At 38.0% G+C, this 22,344-nt stretch overlaps 1 protein-coding gene across 2 annotated transcripts in view; it reads right to left on the reverse strand.

The window, feature by feature from the left end:
* ME1 (malic enzyme 1) overlaps positions 1-22,344 on the reverse strand; it is a 134,357-nt gene that overhangs the window by 16,907 nt on the left and 95,106 nt on the right. For both annotated transcript variants that reach the window (XM_083377330.1, XM_083377331.1), the window contains 4 exons: positions 15,477-15,586; positions 12,335-12,432; positions 8,995-9,108; positions 1,875-1,980 (listed from right to left, as the gene is read on the reverse strand). In XM_083377330.1, the coding sequence (XP_083233456.1) occupies positions 1,875-1,980; positions 8,995-9,108; positions 12,335-12,432; positions 15,477-15,586 (428 nt within the window). The remainder of the gene's footprint in view (positions 1-1,874; positions 1,981-8,994; positions 9,109-12,334; positions 12,433-15,476; positions 15,587-22,344) is intronic.

Raw genomic sequence — 22,344 nt, forward strand, 5'->3', positions numbered from 1 at the left:
TGATGCAAAGGACATTTCTAATGGATAATGTTGAGAACCAGCTTCAGAATCTCAAATGGTTACAATTTTGCCCAAATATCTGAAAAGATTGCCCTTCTATAACCATTCTGATATGTTGATACCTTTCTTTGGCTTACATTTTTATCTTTTGGAATTAATTAGAAGAAACATTTCCCAATGCACATAGAAATCTTTTTATCAATCTGATCTATAAATATATTTTTTCTGTATGTTTTCATAAGAAACATGAATTCAGAGAAGAAGGAAATGACAACTTTGAACTAAACATTTATCCAAACTCTTATTCTCCAAGAATAATTCCTGTACTCTTATCTGTTGAGGTTGCCTCATGAGTCCAATTATTAAATATGTTGTTAATGTGTTGTTCAATATGATATCTGGTTCATTGTTATAAAATAATGTGTTCTGAAATTTTTCAAAACAATATGTTTTAAGTTTTCTTAAATCAATTTATGAAATATTTGCATATATCCATCCTAAGATAATGAAAAAGAAAAGATAAAAGAAAGAGAGATTGAGACAGATGAACAGATATGTAGGAGGCCAAACATATTTCATCAGAATCTTGGTTTCTTTGCATAAAATCTTAACTAAACAACTGTATGAATGCTTAAACAAAATGAAAAAAATCCAGCATTTTTAAAAAGTTCACATCAGGACATTGGCTTTGACAAAAATTAAATTAAGATGCAATAAAATTAATAAACAAATGTTATAGACCCAACAAGCTTTGTAGCCTTAGCTGAAGCATCACCAGCTTGAACATATAATCTTGTTTTATTATATTTTCCTTGCTCTGACAACTTAGAACTCTTACAGAAACTGAAGTTCAAAGCTCCCCATAATTTTAAACTGACCTTAACAAAAGTTATTCTCTTACTTTTTTTTAACTAGTTAATGTGAATTTTGCTTTTAAAAAGCAAATGGTACAATGACAATCAGTCCTAGTCCTAGTAAAATAAATTAGAAAACAATGTCACTGATGCTCTATGGCTATTTGTTAAAATAATGTTTGTTCTTGCTCCAACAATAACAAGTCTTTTTCCTGAGTGGTATCTAGTAATATATAGTTGTTGCTGGGATTGGAGTTAATGAAAATCTTGGGGAAATATCAGATAACTTAATTATTCCTAACTTTTCAAAAAAAGATTTTTTTAATCATATGACATTTGATCAAATTTTTCTTGTTTATGGAGCACTGTTAACTTAATCAAAGAAATATATCCTTTTCATATTCAACATTGAGCATTATATAGCATGGGATACAAAATACTATATCTGATCTTTCACTACAGAAATGGGCCTACAAAAAAATTGTATGTTTTAGTGTATTTGCACATGCCACCACGCCATTCTCCCAAGAAGCTATTTATTACATGTAAATACATTTGAGGTCATATATTATTCACATATCACTTGCAGTGTAATTCAGAAATCTCTATAACCTCACCTAATTTCCAAAACTGTGAGAATACTGTATTTTTTCTTATGCATAAAGATCATGATATTTTTACCAATTTCTCTAAAATATTCAGTATGCATACATAAGTATATGCGTATGAACATAGACAACCATAAATATCAAATGAAAGGTCAAACTTTGATGAACTGATATATAGATATGTATATCACGTATGTATGTGCATACATATATATGTGTGCATGTATGCAGATAGATACCGGTAGCCATAAAAATCAAATGAAAGGGCAAACTTTGATGAACTGATATATAGATATGTATATCACGTATGTATGTGCATACATATGTATGTGTGCATGTATGCAGATAGATAGCCATAAATATCAAATGAAAGGGCAAACTTTGATGAACTGATATATAGATAGTTTATTACCTATAAGAACACTTGGCCTTATTTTGTTAACAATGTCTTCTAAATTTTTCATCTCCTCATGCTGGTGAGCAAATACTTCTTTCTCAGGTGTTAATGAAACGCGACCCTAAATTAAAAAATAAGATTACCAGTTAAAAAATACAGTTTTAATTTTATTGTGTTCTAACAAAAAGGTTCAGTCTTCCTTTAAAAACATACTAGTGTTCCTTTGACTTTCTCATCAATAAACTGAATCATACTTGTAAACTGCAAAACATATGGCATCCATTAAATAATTATTACAATCAAGCATTTAAATCATGTTTAGAAGCATAGTCAGAAATTTTGAGGGGACTAAAAAGGTAAAGGTAAAGGTTCCCCCGCACAGACCTCTAAATTTCAGTTATACTCTGTACTCAGTGGCACTGAAAACTTTTCAAACTTTGTTTGATGAAATGTTATTTACACTGTCCCAGCTTGCATTTTAGAAACCATCCTAACCGAAATACATATAGAAAGGCTATCTTCACAGGATTCAACTAGTTTTATGGGCCTAGTGACGATGTCACAAAATATAAACAAGTTGCCAGCATCACTGTTTGTGTGTGTATGCGGAGAGGGTCCAAAATTTAGAGACGTGATAGAAAGATCTCCAACAAGAGGAGGACATGCTGGGCCAGAATATCTGGATGGCAGAGCTCTGAGGAGTACACGTGTCCCCTCCTGGAAGACATGTCGCCTACTGTTCCCCAAGCTTTGGCCACACACAACGAATAGCTATTTGTCCATTTTAGATTTTTCCATCTGAGAAAAATATTAAATACCACCTCCCTGCTTGCAAAACCTTTTGAGAGAACCATTTCCTCCTGATCTCTTTACAGCCAGGCTATCTTTTATTTTGCCTTAGAGACTGGACACTCTCCAAGTTCCCTCAGCAGACAGCAGAGGACTGTTTGACTCACAAGGACAGCATGCATCGCCTCAGGCCTGGAAACTGTCTGAATCAGCAACAGCTTCAGCCATGTCTGCAGTTATACGTGGGAGGACCCAACTGACAGGAGGAGAGTTTTCCTCCACGCAGAAAGCATACCTAATCCCAAATAATTCTGGAGGGGGGAGAAGAAAAAAAAGAGTTTTCCTGCCTCTAGCAATTTTGTCCCGGGTAGCTATAAATCTGAATTCTTGATACAACCCCAAATCATAAAAAGGTCTTTAAGGGCCACCATGACTCAAATGAAGCAGAGAGGTAGAACTTTTATCAGATCCAATACATAAAAGTCCAGGAAATATGTAATTATATATATAGTTGAAGAAAACATAATCCTGATGGCTTGCAATTCATTTTAAATTCCCTGGAAAAAAATGTATTTAAGATATTATCTTTTTTTCCATTTGGTATAGATATATCAGGTATGTAATACATACATGAATACATTAAGCTTAACCATGCAACAGCAGGGTTTTAAAGCAGGCCCAGCATATATTATACTACGACTACTACTACTACTACTACTACTACTACTACTAATAATAATAATAATAATAATAATAATGATGATGATGATGATGATGATGATGATGATGATGATGATGATGATGTTGGAAGGGACCTTGGAGGTCATCTAGTCCAACCCCCTGGTCAGGCAGGAAACCCTATACCATTTCAGACAAATGGCTGGCCAGTCTCTTCTTAAAAACTTCCAGTGTTGGAGCATTCACAGCTTCTGGAGGCAGGTTGTTCCACTGGTTAATTGTTTTAACTGTCAGGAAGTTTCTCCTTAGTTCCAGGTTGCTTCTCTCCTTGATCAGTTTCCATCTGTTGCTTCTTGTCCTGCCTTCAGGCACTTTGGAGAACAGCTTGACTCCCTCTTCTTTGTGGCAGCCCCTGAGTTATTGGAACGCTGCTATCATGTCCCCCCTCGTCCTTCTTTTCGTTAAACTAGACATACCCAATTCCAGCAGCCGTTCCTTGTATGTTTTAGACTCCAGTCCCCTAATCATCATTGTTGCTCTTCTCTGTACTCTTTCTAGAGTTTCAATATATTTTTTACATCGTGGTGACCAAAACTGGATGTTGTATTCCAAGTGTGGCCGTACCAAGGCATTGTAAAGTGGTATTAATACTTCACGTGATCTTGATTCTATCCCTTTGTTAATGCAGCCTAGCACTGTGTTGACTTTTTTGGCAGCTGCAGCACACTGCTGGCTCACACTGAAGTGATTGTCCACTAGGACTCTGAGATCCCTCTCACAGTTACTACTATTGAGCAAGGTACCCCTTACTATACCTGTACATTTGGTTTTTCTTGCCTAAATGTAGAACTTTACTTTTTTCACCATTGAATTTCATTTTGTTAGATAGCGTCCAGTGTTCAAGTCTGTCCAGATCCTCCTGTATCTTAAGCCTGTCTTCTGGAGTGTTGGCTATTCCTGCCAGCTTGGTTTCGTCTGCAAATTTGATGAGTTCCCCATTTATCCCCTCATCCAAATCGTTGATGAAGATGTTGAAGAACACTGGGCCCAGAACAGAGCCCTGGGGCACACCACTACACACTTCCTTCCATGTAGATGTGGTTCCATTGAGGACCACACGCTGAGTACGGCTGGTTAGCCAGCTACGAATCCATCTGGTGGTGATGCTATCTAACCCACATTTTTCTATCTTATCAAGTAGAAGGTTGTGTGATCTACTTTATCAAATGCCTTACTGAAGTCCAAGTAAATTATATCTACAGCATTCCTCTGATCCACTAATTTTGTCACTTGGTCAAAGAATGCAATAAGATTTGTCTGTCATGATCTGTTTTTGACAAACCCATGTTGGCTTTTAGTAATGATCTTGTTTGCCTCCAGGTGTTTGCTGATTCGTTGTTTGATTATCTTTTCCAGAATCTTCCCAGATATTGATGTCAGGCTGATAGGTCTGTAATTTCCTGGATCCATTTTTTCCCCTTTTTTTAAGATGGGAACTACATCAGCTGTTTTCCAGTCCTCTGGTAGTTCCCCAGTGTTCCAGGATCTTTGAAAAATATAGTTCAGTGCTTCTGAGATCACATCTGCCAGTTCCTTGAGAACCTTGGGGTGTAATCCATCTGGTCCTGGTGATTGGAACTCATCTATACTAGACAGGTGCTCACTTACCATTTTCTTGCCTATCTTAACATTCTGTTTCTATTCTGTTTTTATGGCACTATTTTTGATAGGTTGATCTGGTTTTTTCCTTTGTGTAAAGACAGATGCAAAAAATGAGTTAAATAGTTTTGCTTTCTCACTGTTGCTTGTCACCTTCTTGCCACTTTCACCCACTAATGGACCAATCATTTCCTTCACTTTTTTTCTTGTTTTTTACATGTTGAAAGAAGCTTTTTTTGTTATTGTTGACTTTGGTCACAAGCCTTAGTTCATTTTGAGTCTTAGCTTTCCTCACTTCATCTTTGCAGGCTCGGGCTATTTGCTGATATTCTGACTTAGTTATGTGCCCCTCTTTCCACTTTCTATACTTGTCCTTTTTATCTTTCAATTTATCAGAGAGTTCTTTATGCAGGTATGCTGGTTTCTTTGAGAGCTATTATTTTTCCTCTTTGTTGGTATTGTGCTAGACTGGGCTTTTATTATCTCACTTTTCAAAATTTCCCAAGCTTCTTGAGTTGTTTTCCCCTTGAGGACTCTCATCCATGGAATCCTTCCCAAGCCCTCTCTAAGTTTATTGAAATTAGCTCTCTTAAAGTCCAAGACTCTAGTTTGACTGTGTTCTATTGCTTGTGGTTCCATAATACTGAATTCCAATATTGCATGATCACTTCCTCCCAAGGTTCCTGTGGCTTCAACACCTTCTATCATTTCATCTCTGTTAGTGAGAATTAGATCCAAAATGGCTAATCCCCTAGTTCCCTTCTCTACACTTTGGGTGACAAAATTGTCTGCTAGGTTTGTCAGGAATCTGTTTGATCTTCCACTTGGATAATAACCATACCATACCCAGAGAGAGGGAGGGAGGGAGGGAGAGAGAGAGAGACCAACTTGCCAGGTTTCTGCCATGTAAATTACATCATTGCATTTGTTCTCTTTCTCCATTTCTTCCTGGTCAGCAACCACAAGTCTTGTTATTTATAGAAGAGAAGGCAATGTATTATCAGTGGCAGAGGGACCACAAGGGATTACATAGTTCTGACATATGGCTAACACCAAAACCTCCAATATGTCACTTTTCTTGACTCATACTTGATTTATTTGGAGGGCAGAATTTAGCTATTGTTCAGCTACCTTCTCTCGTCCTTTATTAGACACTGAATTATTGGGGTTTAACATAAGCATACAGTGTATGAGCATTCAGCATTTCATTAGGGCTCCTAATGCAAACCCTTCTGAAATATTCGGATCTGGTGCCTATAACCAGGATGGACGATGTACTGTCTCACAAAACCAAAGCAGTCTGGGCTCATTTTAGCATGCTCACTGTAAAGTAGTGGGTACAGGACCACATGGAGACAGCAGACCCAGAGTCAACAGTAACAGCCTTTATTGAGTACAGAACGAAGAAATGAAGAGACAAAGGAACCCCACCCCCCGGTGTCCTTTAAATACCCTGCTTGATCCACTCAGAACGTTGGATTTTCCCGCCTAGCAGTGGCCAGCCAATCCGGACACTTACAGGCACCACCTGGTGTTATCAGTGGCTACACTGTAACAGAACACCCCAACTATATACATAACACTCACCAAAACCAAATTCAGTGCAAAATGATTGGGCTACTAATGCAGCTGATTTTCTGCTAGTGTGCTGCTGAAAGCAAGATGGATGTAGTGGTTAAGGCATCAGACCAGAAACCAGGAGGCCTCTAGCACAAAGGCAGCTGAGTAACCTTCAGCCAATCACTGTCTTTCAGTCCTACAAAGCAGGCAATGGCAAACCATCTTGCCAAGGAAACTGCAGGGATTAATCCAGGCAGCTGCCAGGAGTCAAGACTGATTCGAAGGCACCAACAAACAAACAAAAATCTACTGTTAACCCAGTAAATTTTCCTAAATGGTCACACACTACTTACAGCAGGCATCCCCAGTCTCCAGGCTGTGGACCAGTACCAATCGATGGCCTATTAGGAACCGGGCTGTGCCCGCACAGAATCTAGGTTGTATGTGAAACCACCACTACCCCTCAGTCCATGGAAAAATTGTCTTCCACAAACCAATCTCCGATGCCAGAAATGTTGGGAACTGCTGATTTACAGAATTCTAGAGCTTTTCAAGATACCGACAACAAAAGACCTGTCAGTAATTGCATCTCATTTACTGTCTGCTTTGAACTTGAGGACATTTGCCCACCTTTGAAAGATGACTGCACAAACTCTGAAATTACATCTACAAATTCCATTATGCTTTAGATGTAATTTGTCCTCCCTTTAACTGGGACTTCCTTCTTTCATCATTTGACCTTTTTTTAAAAAAAATCCCATTTATATCCCGCCCTTCTCCGAAGACTCAGGGCAGCTTACAATCTAAAGCACAAATCAATGTGCTTAGCAGTAGCCTTCATTCTATGTATATGCCTGCTTATTAGGGATTTCGCCCCCCCACCCAAGCGGCATTATTACAAAGTCAGCTTATTGCCCCCAACAATCTGGGTCCTCATTTTACCTACCTCGAAAGGATGGAAGGCTGAGTCAACCTTGAGCCTGGTGGGATGCGAACCTGCACTAATTGCAGGCAGCTGGTGTTACTTAAGGAGGCATTAGCCCACTGCTCCACCAAGGCTCCCATATGATTGATACTATTCCTTAGGGAAGAAGGTTGAGGTAAAGGAATTAGAGCAGATGTGCCTTTTCTCTTTTACTTGACAATGTTCTTCCATCTTATCTCCTTACTGAAACTACCCATAAACTTACACACCTCTAAACTTTCAACTCCCTCTCCTTATTTGCTTTCCTGTTTTTTTGTTCTAAATTCTAAGCACCCCTGGGATTTGTACGCTGCTTACAGAGTTCCTACAAATTAGTTTAGTCACTCATATCAAGCTACAGCATATGGCCCTTCTTTGCCACTTCCACTTAAATGCTCCTCTTTTGTTCCCAGTTAATCTTCTTCATTGCCCAATTTAAATCACAAACTCTCTAGGAAATGGTAAAAAATAACAAACTTAGAACTATAGATGCTGATAGATGGATGCAGTATTGAATGCAATGATTTTGCTGTAATCCTTTCCTTACAGTAATCTTGCCTGAGCAATGGTGAATGCAATAAATCCTTTTGCACATCTCAGTTACCAAGAAAATCTTCTTGACTTAAATCAAATATATAATGAAGTATCTTCTAATTTGACAAGGCCCGATAGAAATCTATCCCATTCAAAGTTTCATTTTTCTCAACCCAACAGCTATGCAACACCAACTGAGTGATAACACACTTTCATGCAGGTAACAGTGACATAAATCATTATTCATCATATGAACTTTTCAAGAGAAGCAAGGCAATCCAAGAGGAATGCTAAGTTTATGTTTTGTTTCCAGTACAACCTACTGTAAGGGAAAAGACAAATAAATCAGGTAACGTTTCCTTTTGAGGATGGAAATGTTAATTTGAATAAATTATTACTTTAAACTCCCTTTATTATTATACATGTGTTTTGTCTTAGCTCTCGCACATGGAAGAAATGCATAAGAAATGCGGTAAGGATGCCTTGTCAGGTCTCTGAGCAACTCTGAATGTCTAACCACCACTGATATCATAATAAACCACAGCATGCAGGACATGGTCTCTGCTCTTATTGCTATGCAATAAAAGTTATTTGAGGCAACACAGCTGACGTTTATGTAGAAATCTGGCATAGACAAAGGAAAACATCATCAGGAAATTATCTTTTACATCAGCATTTCTTTGCTTATTTTAATAAATAATTTTAGATTCATCACAAACATATTCAAGATGTGTATGCATGTATGTATCTATACACATGTATAGATATTTAAAACTGAAGTTGAAATAGGAACTTCCTTAGTTTTTCAAAGAAACCTATCACATTCTCAATGGTAATATTATTATCCCAGTGGATAATTATTATTGTCCCATTATTAGGGATAGTATCCAATTATAACTTATTTAAGTGTACCATAATGTATATTTGTAATAGAAAGGGAAATGCTATTACCTTTACAATTAACCCTTTTGAATCAACCATCCAGATCTTCTTTATGGCTTCCTTTTTAGGTGTCCCTTCCTTTTCCATGCCCATAATGAGAAGATTGGCTATGCCCATGGCTGCCTGGTGAGAAAAGGAAGAATTAGTATACAGATACTTATGCAAACATATTTCTTTTTATATGTGTAATATATGTGAGTTAAACACTGTTAAACTTAAAGAAACGCAAGTGACAGCTTTTTGACAGCTGACATCTCCACACGCAGCTACCGCTGACAGCTCCATACGCGGCTACCGATGACAGCTGAAACTGACAGCTGCGCACTCGGTCCGCGCAGATTGGCTTACACCGAAACGGCAGGAGAGTCTGCAAGTGGGGATTGGCCAGAGGCTCGCTGGCGCCACTATATAAGGGGGTTCAAAACATACTTGTTCGTTCCTGTGGAGGCAATAAACAGATGATCATACTTAAGCCTACTGTCCTCTTTACCGGAAACCCGCCACAGACATTACAATATGAAAATTTACATCACTTCCCCTTTTTAGGGCTTATGCACCATTCTGAGTTGCTATATTTTCATTTTTGTGCAAACCACATACCCATTAGACACAACAATATTCACAGACACTTTGATTTTTAAAAATTTTCACAGTGCATTACCAAAACAAGCTATAGGAATAACCCATCTATCTGGCAACTCTTACACACAATCTCCATAATAGCCTCCAACCTAGCCTTCTCCCCTTCCCACTTTAGATTACAGAGATCAGCAAAAGATGAATTGCTTAACAAAGACAGTATACTACATCAGCAAGCCGTCTAATTGTTAAGGTTAGGGCACTTGTATTCTTCATCTCCTTGGCTTTCAAATCCACCATCCTTCAGTTTGGACAAGACAAGCTTACAATTTTTTTTAGAATGAAATGACTTAGTTATACATTAGAATTGGCTATCATGCCCTTTGAAATGTGCTTTGACTGGAAACTTAAGTTGGCCACTTTGATTCTTTGCAGTTCACAGCAGAATGAATATGCTTATTTGCTCACCTTAGGGGGGAAAATGACTTTAGGATCATCAGACTTCCAGTTTTTACTTCAGAATTGAAAGTATTTATTTAAATAACAAGACTAAACAATGCATTATTTCTGAGTTCACATCTGTACCTATTTTATATAGTCTTGGAACATCTACAAATGCTGACATTACAGGTTTTTTTTGTATAACCTCAATAAGAATCTTCTGGCACAAAGCGTACTGTTATTTTTGTACATTTGATTCATTTTGACTCTGACCGTTTCAAAATATACATAAAACATCTCATGACCCAAGTCTCACAAATTATGAAGAAAAAGCTCCCTGTTTATTCATTAATCAGACTAAACTTCTACATCTGCATATAAACAATGAGGTTCAAAAAAACCAAGTCCCCATTGCCAATTATTTTTTGTATCTATACCCTGCATTTTTATGAGCTTACAGCACTAGAGGTCACTTTTCATTTGCTTCTCAACAATAGCTCAGAGGAGGAACTTGAGGTAAAAAGCATCTGATAATCTCCATGTTTGAATTGAACCTGGTCCTCCCAGATCCTAGTTTGAAAGCCTAATCACTATGCTACATGGTCTGTTGTTCTCATCCCTTATACAGAGTTTATTCGCAACAAAATTATTAAAAGGGAGGAAACAGGACAGAGTATTTCTGCTAATGCAAATAGGTAGATAGTGTACTTTATATTGAGGTTTATTTATTTATTTGTATCCCACATTTATTATTTTTACAAATTCTAGGTGGCAAACATATCCAACACATCTTCCTCCTCCTATTTTCCCCAAAACAACAACTTTGTGAGGTGGGTTGGGTCTAGTGAGAGTGATTGACCCAAAGTCACCCAGCTGGTTTTCATGGCTAAGGTGGGATTTGAACTCATGACCTCCTGCTTTCTAACTCAGTGCCTTAAGACCAGACTAAACTGGTTCTCATACATAGCCAATTTTTTTTTTATTTTTTAATCCCATTTATATCCCGCCCTTCTCCAAAGACTCAGGGCGGCTTACAATTTAAGCACAAACTAATGTGCTTAGCAGTAGCCTTCATTCTATGTATATGCCTGCTTATTAGGGCTTTCGCCCCCCCCCCCAAGCGGCATTATTACAAAGTCAGCTTATTGCCCCCAACAATCTGGGTCGTTTTACCTACCTCGGAAGGATGGAAGGCTGAGTCAACCTTGAGCCTGGTGGGATGTGAACCTGCACTAATTTTGACTTCCAAAGTAACAAAAGAATCCTTCAGTTACCTCACATAAAAACTCAAAGCCACTCAAACATAAAAACATAAATATATGCTAGGTTCCATGGCTAGACTGGGATTTTTTTCCCTGGGCACACACTGAAATTTCAGTTTGTTAGTACAAATTTCTCAGGATATGGGACGTAAACTGAAAAGGTTTTTTATTAAATATATATATATAATGCATTGAGGATCGAATGGTGGTATCAATAACAAATGGCCTACATTGGTATGGCTACAAATGCATTTCAACCATTTAGACTCTCTATGCCTTGTTGTATTTTAACATATTTATATATTACATCTTGTCTGCATGGAATTCAAATAACTTTTGTATCTCAATTCTGACTAGTCAGACTACAAAAGTCCACTGAATTCAATCTGGATGAATGGATTTACTAAAAATATATCCCCTAGGGCAGGGGTCAGCAACCTGAAACAGTGAAAAAGCCACTCGGAACCGGTTCCCTCACAAAATGAAAAACTGGGAGCCGCAAAAAATATGTGCGCATGCGCATACATGCACACATGCACAGAACAGGGTTTGACTGAAGAGTGGAGCCAAGCCGAGATATGCACCTACCCTGCATATTTGAATTGATTGGTTGAACTTTTTAGTCCCACTTTTTTTCCCCGACTGCACATGGCAGAGGACTGGGAGCCGCAGGAGACGGCTGAAAGAGCCGCATGCGGCTCCAAAGCCGCGGGTTGCAGACCTGTGCCCTAGGGTATAGGGGACAAAACTAGCAAATCAGAATCTTACAGTGTTAAGCCCCACCCATTTTTCATGCCCAGTGACATCAGACAGGGTGGGGTTTGCATTACAATGCTCTGATCAGCATCTTGTCAGTTTGAACCACAACAGCCACACAATTCTAATCTACACTCATGGGGGCCCACTTACTGCTGACCCTAAGCAGCAGAAGGAGATCAATAAATAAGCAAACAGCCAACCAAATAAACAAATAAATACCAGGCCAAACTAGAAAGATGGCACAGAAACATCACTTTTGTCAGAAAAGTGGCACAATTTTTTTTAAAAAAAAGAATAGGTAAACAAACCTCTCCAGCTCCCTGAAAGAGGATTGTATGATCAGACAGTTTATTTTGAGTAATCTGGAGCGCAGCAAGGAGACCTGCAACAGCTACAGATGCTGTTCCTGAAACAGAATAAAACAATAAATAATTTTATTAAATTGAAATAACAGCACATCTCCATTGATAACCAATCACGCATCTTTTAGATAAATTTTAAAAACAGAATTTGACATGGCTGGGTTTTTTTTTCCTCTTCCATTGTTAAGCTGAAACACACACACACACACACACACACACACACACACACACACACACACAAAGACTCATTCCAGGTTTCCTCCTCCCTGCCCTCAAAAAAATCTGCAGTAAAGTTACATTGCACATCTATGTGGAAAAGGATCCTACAGAAGCCGAGGTTTGAAAAGATAATTTAAGCCACGGGGTCCAATCCCCTGTTTAGCCCAGGAAATCTAAAGCTTGTTCTGCTTTCTCTTAAAGACTCATTTCAGATCAAGTTCACTCTACCACCCCTACAATCGGAAGAAGGTTCAAGAAGGCACACCAAAAGTAGCACTTGCCTTACATTTATTAGATAATTACTGAAATAGGAAGAAAAGACTAGAGCATATAAAATGCTAATGAATACAGCTAGGTGGAAAACTACATAGAAAAAAATAATTAGAAAACAATTAAGCCCAGAAAACAATAGTAATTCTTCCATAATACAATATCTTATTGTAAAAACAATGGAGGACGCATGTCTGAGTTATAAATTAAAATGTGAAGTTATTAGTCCTTTTCAAGCAAGTGTTCGTCTTCTCTCCTCACCCTTATTCAATTGCATCAAATGAAAGGTGTACTATTATAATACTTCAGTGATAATACATTATTCTTCTTCCCCCCCCAAGGAACACAATTGATTATACACAGGAATGGTAAATGTGATATTATTTGTCCATAAAAGAAAATATTCTGTTACACAATGTATTAAGATCAGTGGAGATTTGAAGAATGAAACTGCTGATGAAAAGCCAAGGCTATTTAATATTAGAGAATTTCACCAGCGGAAGAAAAGGCTGCCATAAAGTTTCCAAACACCATGCATTAAAGATTACCATTTTACTGCAGAATTTCAGCATTGTGAGTTGGAAGGGTTTGGGATCTCAAATGAGATTCAGGAGTACAAATCCCTCACGTGTATATGTTTAGGAAATGTTAAAGGTAAAGGTAAAGGTTCCCCCGCACATGCATGCTAATCATTTCCAACTCTAGGGGCCGGTGGTCATCTCCGTTTCAAAGCCAAAGAGCCAGCACTTGTCCGAGGACGTCTCTGTGGCCATGTGGCCGGCATGACTAGACGCCAAAGGCGCATGGAACGCTGTTACCTTCCCACCATAGTGGTCCCTATTTTTCTACTTGCATTTTTACCTGCTTTCAAACTGCTAGGTTGGCAGAAGCTGGGACGAGTAATGACAATAAAATGATCGAAATGATTGTATGCCATCAAATCGGTGTTGATTCTTAGCAACTGCATAGACCTATTTATTGCATGACAATCTCATAGACCTATTTATTGCATGACAATCTATCTCTAATCTGGTCTTCAGGTCTGAATCCATTCATCTTGCTGCTGGTCGTCATCTTTTTTTTTCCTTCCCCCTTTCCCAGCATTAGGGACGCGGTGGCTCAGTCGGTTAGGATGCTGAGCTTGTCGATCAGAAGGTCAGCAGTTTGGCAGGTCGAATCCCGAGTGCCGCGTAGCAGAGTGAGCGGCTGTTACTCGTACCAGCTTCTGCCAACCTAGCAGTTCGAAAGCAGGTAAAAATGCAAGTAGAAAAATAGGGACCACTACGGTGGGAAGGTAACAGTGTTCCGTGCGCCTTGGCGTCTAGACATGCCGGCCACATGACTACGAAGTCGTGCTCGGACAAGCCCTGGCTCTTCGGCTTTGAAATGGAGATGAGCACCGGCCCCTAGAGTCGGAAACGACTAGCATGCATGTGCGGGGGAACCTTTACCTTACCTTCACCTTTCCCAGCATTAGAGCCTTTTCCAGAGAGATATTAGATCTTCATACAATAGGTCTGAAGTAGGATAATTTGAGCCTAATTATTTGTGTCTCAAGTGAGAACTCTGGATCGATTAGTTCGATAAACGATTTGTTTTTATTCTTGGCTGTCCATGGTATTCTCAGAAGTCTTCTCCAATATCCATGTTCAAAAGATACTCTTCCTATCCTGCTTCTTCAAAGCCCACTTTTTGCTTTCATGGAATGTCACAGGAAATACCATTGGTTGCACTAGTTTAACCTTTGTAGATAGATGTGCCTAACAATATAGTATTTTATCAAATCATCTTTGGTCTCCAAAAAAAAAATAGCAGAATTGACAGCCAATAATTCTTGCATGCACATATTCAACCACTAAAAGAGGTTTGCCGGAAGTCCACAGATGCCTCATGACAAATAAGAAAGGGAAGCATCTCTAGTCCCCTCTCAGAAGAGCTACAATGTGACAGTGGGACAGCAAAAATCATCCAGTGTGTCTCCTCAGCACAGGAAATCCATGAAGGGCTTGTATACTTTACCACTATCGTCATCTGGATCTTCAAGCACAGGATGTACAGGAAGTCCTTGACTTACAACAGTTCTCTCAGGGACCATTCGAAGTTACAACTGCACTGAGAAAAGTGACTTATCACCATTTTTCACACTTATGACCGTTGTAGCATACCCATGGCAACATGATTTACATTTGGATGTTTGACAACTGACCACATTTATGACAATTGCAATGTCCCAGAGTCATGTGATCCCCTTTTGCAACCTTTTAATCAATTAATCAGTGGAACAACCTGCCTCCAGAAGCTGTGAATACTCCAACACTGGAAGTTTTTAAGAAGAGCCTGGACAGCCATTTGTCTGAAATGGTATAGGGTTTCCTGCCTGAGCAAGGGGTTGGACTAGATGACCTCCAAGGTCCCTTTCAACTCTATTATTATTATTATTATTATTATTATTATTATTATTATTATTATTATTATTATTATTATTATCCTCCTTCTGACAAGCAAAGTCAATGGGGAAAATAGATTCACTTAAAAATCGTGTTACTAATTTAACAACTACAGTGATTCACTTAACAAATGTGGCAAAAAAAGTCATTACCTTGAATGTCATCATTGAAAGTGCAGTACAAGTTGCGATATTTATTCAGAAGGCGGAATGCATTTTGGTTGGCAAAATCCTCAAATTGAATGAGGCAGTTTCTGCCATACCTAAGGGTACAAAACATTATACACTTAAAATGAAAACAATAAAATTAAACTATATTGATTAATAACATACGATCACTCCTAAAATATTTTTTTTCGATTACATGTCATCATGCTTACTGTAAGTTGTGAGCAAAAGACTAGGCATTAAACAGATTTAGATGTTTAAATGTTATTTTAAATTTATCCATTTTAACGGAAAACTGAAGCAGTGATTTATGTGGCTTTTTACTAACTAGAAGCTATCTATAAATGGATAATTTTATGGACATTTACTTCTGTATGTAAAAATAGCAGTCAGTGACAGACTCCTTGCGCTAAAAGGAATTTCTTTGCTATTTCTTCAAAAGAGGTGTAAAAACAATTCACACTTTGAATTTCCATAGACCAAGAAAATTATTCCAGAGTAATGGATTGGGACAGATTTTGTTTTATATATTTCATACAACATGTATCTGTTTTAAAGCAATCGTGAAAACTTTTATATAAAGCTTATAAAAGTCATTGTCAGCATTCTAAGCAAGCAAAGATGTCTGCAAAGGGAAGTCAAAAAACACCAACATGATCAAAAGTCTTCCTCTCTCATATATATGTATCATTTCCAGATAATTTCTCTTTCAGATATTATTAGAACTAAGACAGCTAAGAAAAGGTCTGTTGATTAGTGATACGGTAGGATTATTTCTATCAACTTTATGAAATATATGTTTGGGCAAACTAGTAACTTAACACTTGTACAGATTAACCTAGAGCAGGGGTAGGCAACCTTGGCTCTTTTATGACTCGTGGACTTCAGCTCCCAGAATTCCTGAGCCAGCATAAAAGAGCCAAGGTTGCCTACTCCTAACCTAGAGCGTAGGGCTTCTACATTAATTTACTAAATAAAATAGCAGAAAATATACAAAAGAGTACATTCAAGGTGTCAAGATCCAAAGAAAACCTATTTTGCTTCAGCCATAGTTGTCTTTGACTTGCCAACAGTAACGGGGTGGGTGGGTAGGATGTTTAGACTACTTGGAGCACCTGTGAACCAGCCAGCTTGGGAACCAAGGTCATCGAGGAACCGAGATAGTTCTGGGACAGTTCCAGTGGTAGGATTCAGCCAGTTCACGCCACTTCAACAGAACCAGTAGCTAATTTTTTGTTTCCCAGGCCCAGAGTGGATTCCCGGAAGCAGCATCCACACAGAGAACCGGTTGTTCACATATTTGAATCCCACCACTGGACATAACATTTCATACAGCGTTTATGAGATCATTTTAACAGTATAAAGCAAAATATCCTAATTTATTTTTCAGATTTATTTAATGAAATGCAACCACCAAATAATGATGTTAACAGAAAACTTTGCTGTTGAACATTTATAGCACAAACATGAGAGTGTCAAACCAAAATAGTAAAAGCACTTCAGAATATGAAATATGCTCTTTCGTTGTACTGTTATTTGAGGTTGTTAAGGATGGAAAACCTTCCATAACTCAATTAAAATGCCTTTTAATAGAATGCTAATGTGAAATAATGAATTATTTTTAACTAAAGATCTAGATAAACACTGCATTCAGAATTATGAGATAAAAACTGAATTAAAAATGTTGATAGCGATTCTACAAGGAACCTGATTCCATTTTGGAATTTATCCTTATGTAAGTAATTCCACTTAGATTAAACGGATTTTGTTCACCTTTGCATGTAAGCATACATGCATCAAATTATGACTTATTTGCTGGTAATGTATTCAGAAAACCCATGGGCAAATATGTAGGGACCAATGCCATAGATGGTGACCAACGTGATCAAACCTGAATGCTTGTTTTGAAGAAACACAAAGTTTATCAGATCAATATTTTTCTTTAAGCTCTCATGTAGAAATTCATCTGTGATTCCATGTGAAGCCTCAAAAACAAACAAACAAAATTTAGCTTGAAGAGAACTTAATGTACTTATTCCCTAACACACAGGAGTAACTTTAGGCCAGTTCATTTCAACAATTTAATGAAGCTACTGTGATTATCACATTTCACTAAACCTTGTAGCTTGTTGAATTGAAAAGATTATTCCTCTCTTTATGTTTTTACTGACTGTTACTAAACAGTCATTCCATCTGATGCTCAAAAGCTTTCACTTCAGCAGCAAGCCTTTCCGGTCATTTGATCCTGTTAAGTAGAGTTCAGGTTCCTGTTTTGCCATCATCGTTCTATCTTTCCCTTTGACTCTGTCTGAAATTTACTCAAATTAAGCATTTGAAACCTGGGGACAGTCTAGGAAATTTTGTTACAGACTAGCCAGACGACTCAGAAAACATCTGGATTCCCTGATCTTCACTGCTTCTTACTCATAATTACTGCTGACCACTTTCCCATCTGGTCTTGTGGTTGCTTCCTTCCTTCAGCTCCAGTGAGAATCCCACGTATCCAACTTATGCTTTCATTAAAAAAAAAGTCAACCAAGTTTGAATGGGATGTTGTTATGGTGGCCATTCCTACTTTCTAGATTCCCAACTTCTCAGTAATGCAACTCCATTTAATATCTCCTTTTTGATGTCTCACTTTCTTTAGGTCAGGGGTGTCATTCATCTACTTCTTTTGTTCTTCAGATTCTAGACGAGGGGTAGGCAACTTTGGTTCTTTTATGACTCGTGGACTTCAATTCCCAGAATTCCTGAGTCAGCGTAGCTGAAGTTGAAGTCCACGAGTCATAAAAGAGCCAAGGTTGCCTATCCCTGGTCTAGACTTTCATTTTATTGACCATCTCTATCCTTTATTGCAAGGGACATGGTGGCTCAGTGGGTTAGGACGCTGAGCTTGTCGATCAGAAGATTGGTAGTTTGGCGGGTCGAATCCCGAGTGCCGCGTAACAGAGTGAGCGCCTGTTACTTGTCCCAGCTTCTGCCAACCTAGCAGTTCGAAAGCACATAAAAAATGCAAGTAGAAAAATAGGGACCACTACGGTGGGAAGGTAACAGCGTTCCGTGCGCCTTTGGCGTCTAGTCATGCTGGCCACATGACCACGGAGATGTCCTCGGACAAGAGCTGGCTCTTCGGCTTTGAAACGGAGATGAGCACTGGCCCCTAGAGTTGGAAATGACTAGCATGCATGTGCGGGGGAACCTTTACCTTTACCTTAACCTTTATTAGGAAAAAAATACCAACAGACCTCTGATCTATCAAGCTCAGATTGGCAGCGATGTTCTGAAATTTCATTCAGTGATTCAGGCAAGGTTTCACATGTGCAACACTATGTGTGAGCCTTTAACAGGAAATACATTTGGAACAGGAAACTTTTATTCTCAACAAGACTTTTCCAGGGCACCTACACAGCAGAAAGCAGTAGGTGGAAAAAAGCTCCATTGGGAAATGTTAGCAAAACTATTCACACTTCTTTGCATCAAGACAAAATTACATCCCACACAGTGATGAGGGTAGGCAGTTTAAAATTAAGATTAGGGACTTTAAATGCAATACACTATGTGGTTTGAATAATAATGCATCTGTTGCATAGGATTAAAAAGCTCTGAAAGGGAATGTTTTATATTTTTTTGCTTAGGAAACCTAATATCTACTGCACAACAGCAGTCTATTACATTATGGCCATTATGCGATCCATATGTGTGAGAAAAGGATGTGGATGTTCATTTCAACAGTCCCAGTTTGCAGGAAGCTCAATATATAGTGACAGTCTGGATTTAGTTATGATTGCATATTGCAAATTGTATTTAATGATGTTTATTTTGCCACCTACACTACTGGCCTAATTTTGAACCATCATTTTGTTAATCTACCATAATCTCTTATCAATCCTTTTAAACTATATTAATATTATTCCATTCTTTTTATCCCATTTTGACTATGATACCGAAAGTAGAGAGGACAATTTTAAGATTGAAATAAGCAACATATATTCTTTAGACATAACATGATTTTCAGAAAATATATTTGGGATTTCCAAGGCTAGAAAATCCTACAATTAGTTTATCATCTTTTAAAGAGAGGAAAATAATAATAATAATAATAATAATAATAATAATAATAATAATAATAATAATAATAATAATAATGACGACGATGATGATGATGATGATGATGTTGGAAGGGACCTTAGAGGTCATCTAGTCCAACCCCCCAGCTCAGGCAGGAACCCTTATACCATTTCACACAAATGGCTGTAGTCTCTTCTTAAAAAATTCCAGTGTTGGAACGTTCACCGCTTCTGGAGGCAAGCATTAACTCATGGTCTATAAGTACATTAATAAAAACAGTAGCATTTATTTCTGAGAATGCATACGTTGCCTGAACCTGGCCTTCAACACTGCAGAAGGGTCATTTTCCTGCATTCCCTCTGCAGTGTTAGTGGAAATTAAATATGATAAGACACATTTGCTGACCAGAATTCTCAAAATAACACTTCTGTGTTTTTACGTTATTCCTACAATCATTTTGAAAACATGCCGTTTTAGACATTCTAACAGTTATTTCAAAGATAAATAAGCTGCAATCGCATTTAATTTTTTTTAAAAAAAGTTAAATTAGTGTTTAAAAGACAAAAATTTTATGCATAGCTTTTTTTCACTTCAGATCTGCACGGTTAGCAAAGGCATGGCAGAAACTCTGATGTAAGATTGTCAGAATCAGTTCTGATTATTTCACATAGTAAACAATATAACCAGCCGGTTCGCACCACTTCGGCAGAACTGGTAGCTAATTTTTTGTTGCCCAGGCCCAGGACGGACTTCTGGAAGCGGTATCCATAAAGAACCAGTTGTTCACATATTTAAATCCCACCACTGGATATAACCATCTGAAATAAATGGTAAAGTAATTAAAGCTCCTAAAATGTTATACTGTGTTTCTAAATCAGGCATATTAGTTATTAGTTCAAATACATCCCTCTTACTTGGTTTCTTAATGATTTTTCTGATGAGAGAACTCGTTTAGACTAAGATTTGGAAAATATTCCTTTGTATTCCCCAGTCCACTATGACTACAACCTTTATGGGTGTTTTCTTCCCCAGAGATGAAAATAGAGGAAGCTGACTTGTGCTGGTTCAAGTTATTGTTCAGCTTTACTTTATTTCTGGACAAACTTTGATTGGCTGCTAGATTTAAATTAGAATTCCTTTTCACCTCTGTCAATGACAGCCATCCTCTTGCAATCTAATTTTTGCTGCAAATACTGTTAGCAATGATGCATCACTAGCACAGCTGTTATAACATTTGCCTGACACACAGAATGTATTCAAAGCCTGGCAGAAATAATCATTATTCCCTGTTTCTGCTGGGCTTTTGTGTTTTTCCCCCCTGTAGTAAAGTCACCAGGGCCCCATTTCATTGCCTCTCCAATCATCTAAGCTAGAAAGAAGATCATAAAGTCAAAATGGACTCCCTTTTTAGAATCAGACCTGAAGTACTGTCCTGCCTTAATAAATATGCCATACAGTTTATTGCAAAAGTGCAGCCAGAACTAAGGATCTGATAAAGTCTGACTGAAAATTGAAAATCAGCTGTATGATTTAACGTTTTTCATTGGATTACACTAGGTCCTCTATGGCCCATAAGGACATCTTTGCAAATCAGAACTCTTGAGACACAATACGCAAGAACTGTCTGTTAAATCAGAGTAACATGAAAGCATCCTGTCATATTGTATATATATTCATTCATATCATATATATATTCTTTTGAGAGTGTGCCAGTGTGTTCACAGAAAAAGTGACAATAAAGGTTATCTTATCTGTTATCTCTATTTCAAAACAAAACAGAACTGAAATGAATAACAGTATATATATGGTGTTGTAAAAGATTTACCTTTAAGATTTCAACTTTTTCATAAATACAGGGCTTTTTTTGTCATAGAACGCCCAGAACAGAGTTCCAGCACCTTTTTTGGATGGAACCTTGTAGGGTAGGCAAGGTGGGTTGTATGACATGTGTGGGTTCTGGCACCTTTTTTTTTTTACAAAAAAAGCACTGCATAAATATATTCACCTACTATATAGAAACTATATCTATCTATTCTAAAAATGTTGCCCCTAGGAAGTGAATTAACAAACTTTTGGAAATACATTCTGACTAGTGAATGTAAAACTCATTGGATGTTCTTCAAACAGAACAATTTCTCTGACATTCAGCTCAGTATCTCATACTTTATTATTTTTCAATGCAAAACTAAGACTATTGCCAATTTTATATTGCTGACATTCTTGGTACCTAGAAAGTATTTAAGCATAGCTTTATTTCCTCGCCTCAAACAAATTTAGCTATGATTATTAACCATACAGTAATACAATGTTAAGGGACGCGGTGGCTCAGTGGGTTAGGACGCTGAGCTTGTCGATCAGGTCAGCAGTTTGGCGGGTCGAATCCCGAGTGCCGCGTAACAGAGTGAGCGCCTGTTACTTGTCCCAGCTTCTGCCAACCTAGCAGTTCGAAAGCACGTAAAAATGCAAGTAGAAAAATAGGGACCACTACGGTGGGAAGGTAACAGCGTTCCGTGCGCCTTTGGCGTCTAGTCATGCCGGCCACATGACCACAGAGACGTCCTCGGACAAGCGCTGGGTCTTCGGCTTTGAAACGGAGATGAGCACCGGCCCCTAGAGTTGGAAACGACTAGCACGCATGTGAGGGGGAACCTTTACCTTTACCTTTAATACAATGTTGTTCATCAGCAGATTAGGAACCTATAATTTCAGTACAGCACATTTAGTCACACTAATAAAGTCGAACTCCAATTTTGCAAGTCAAGATGTACTTTGGGCACATTTTATG

This window comes from Vipera ursinii (genome assembly GCF_947247035.1).
Source record: "Vipera ursinii genome assembly, chromosome: 1".
In the NCBI taxonomy this organism is placed as follows: domain Eukaryota; kingdom Metazoa; phylum Chordata; class Lepidosauria; order Squamata; family Viperidae; genus Vipera; species Vipera ursinii.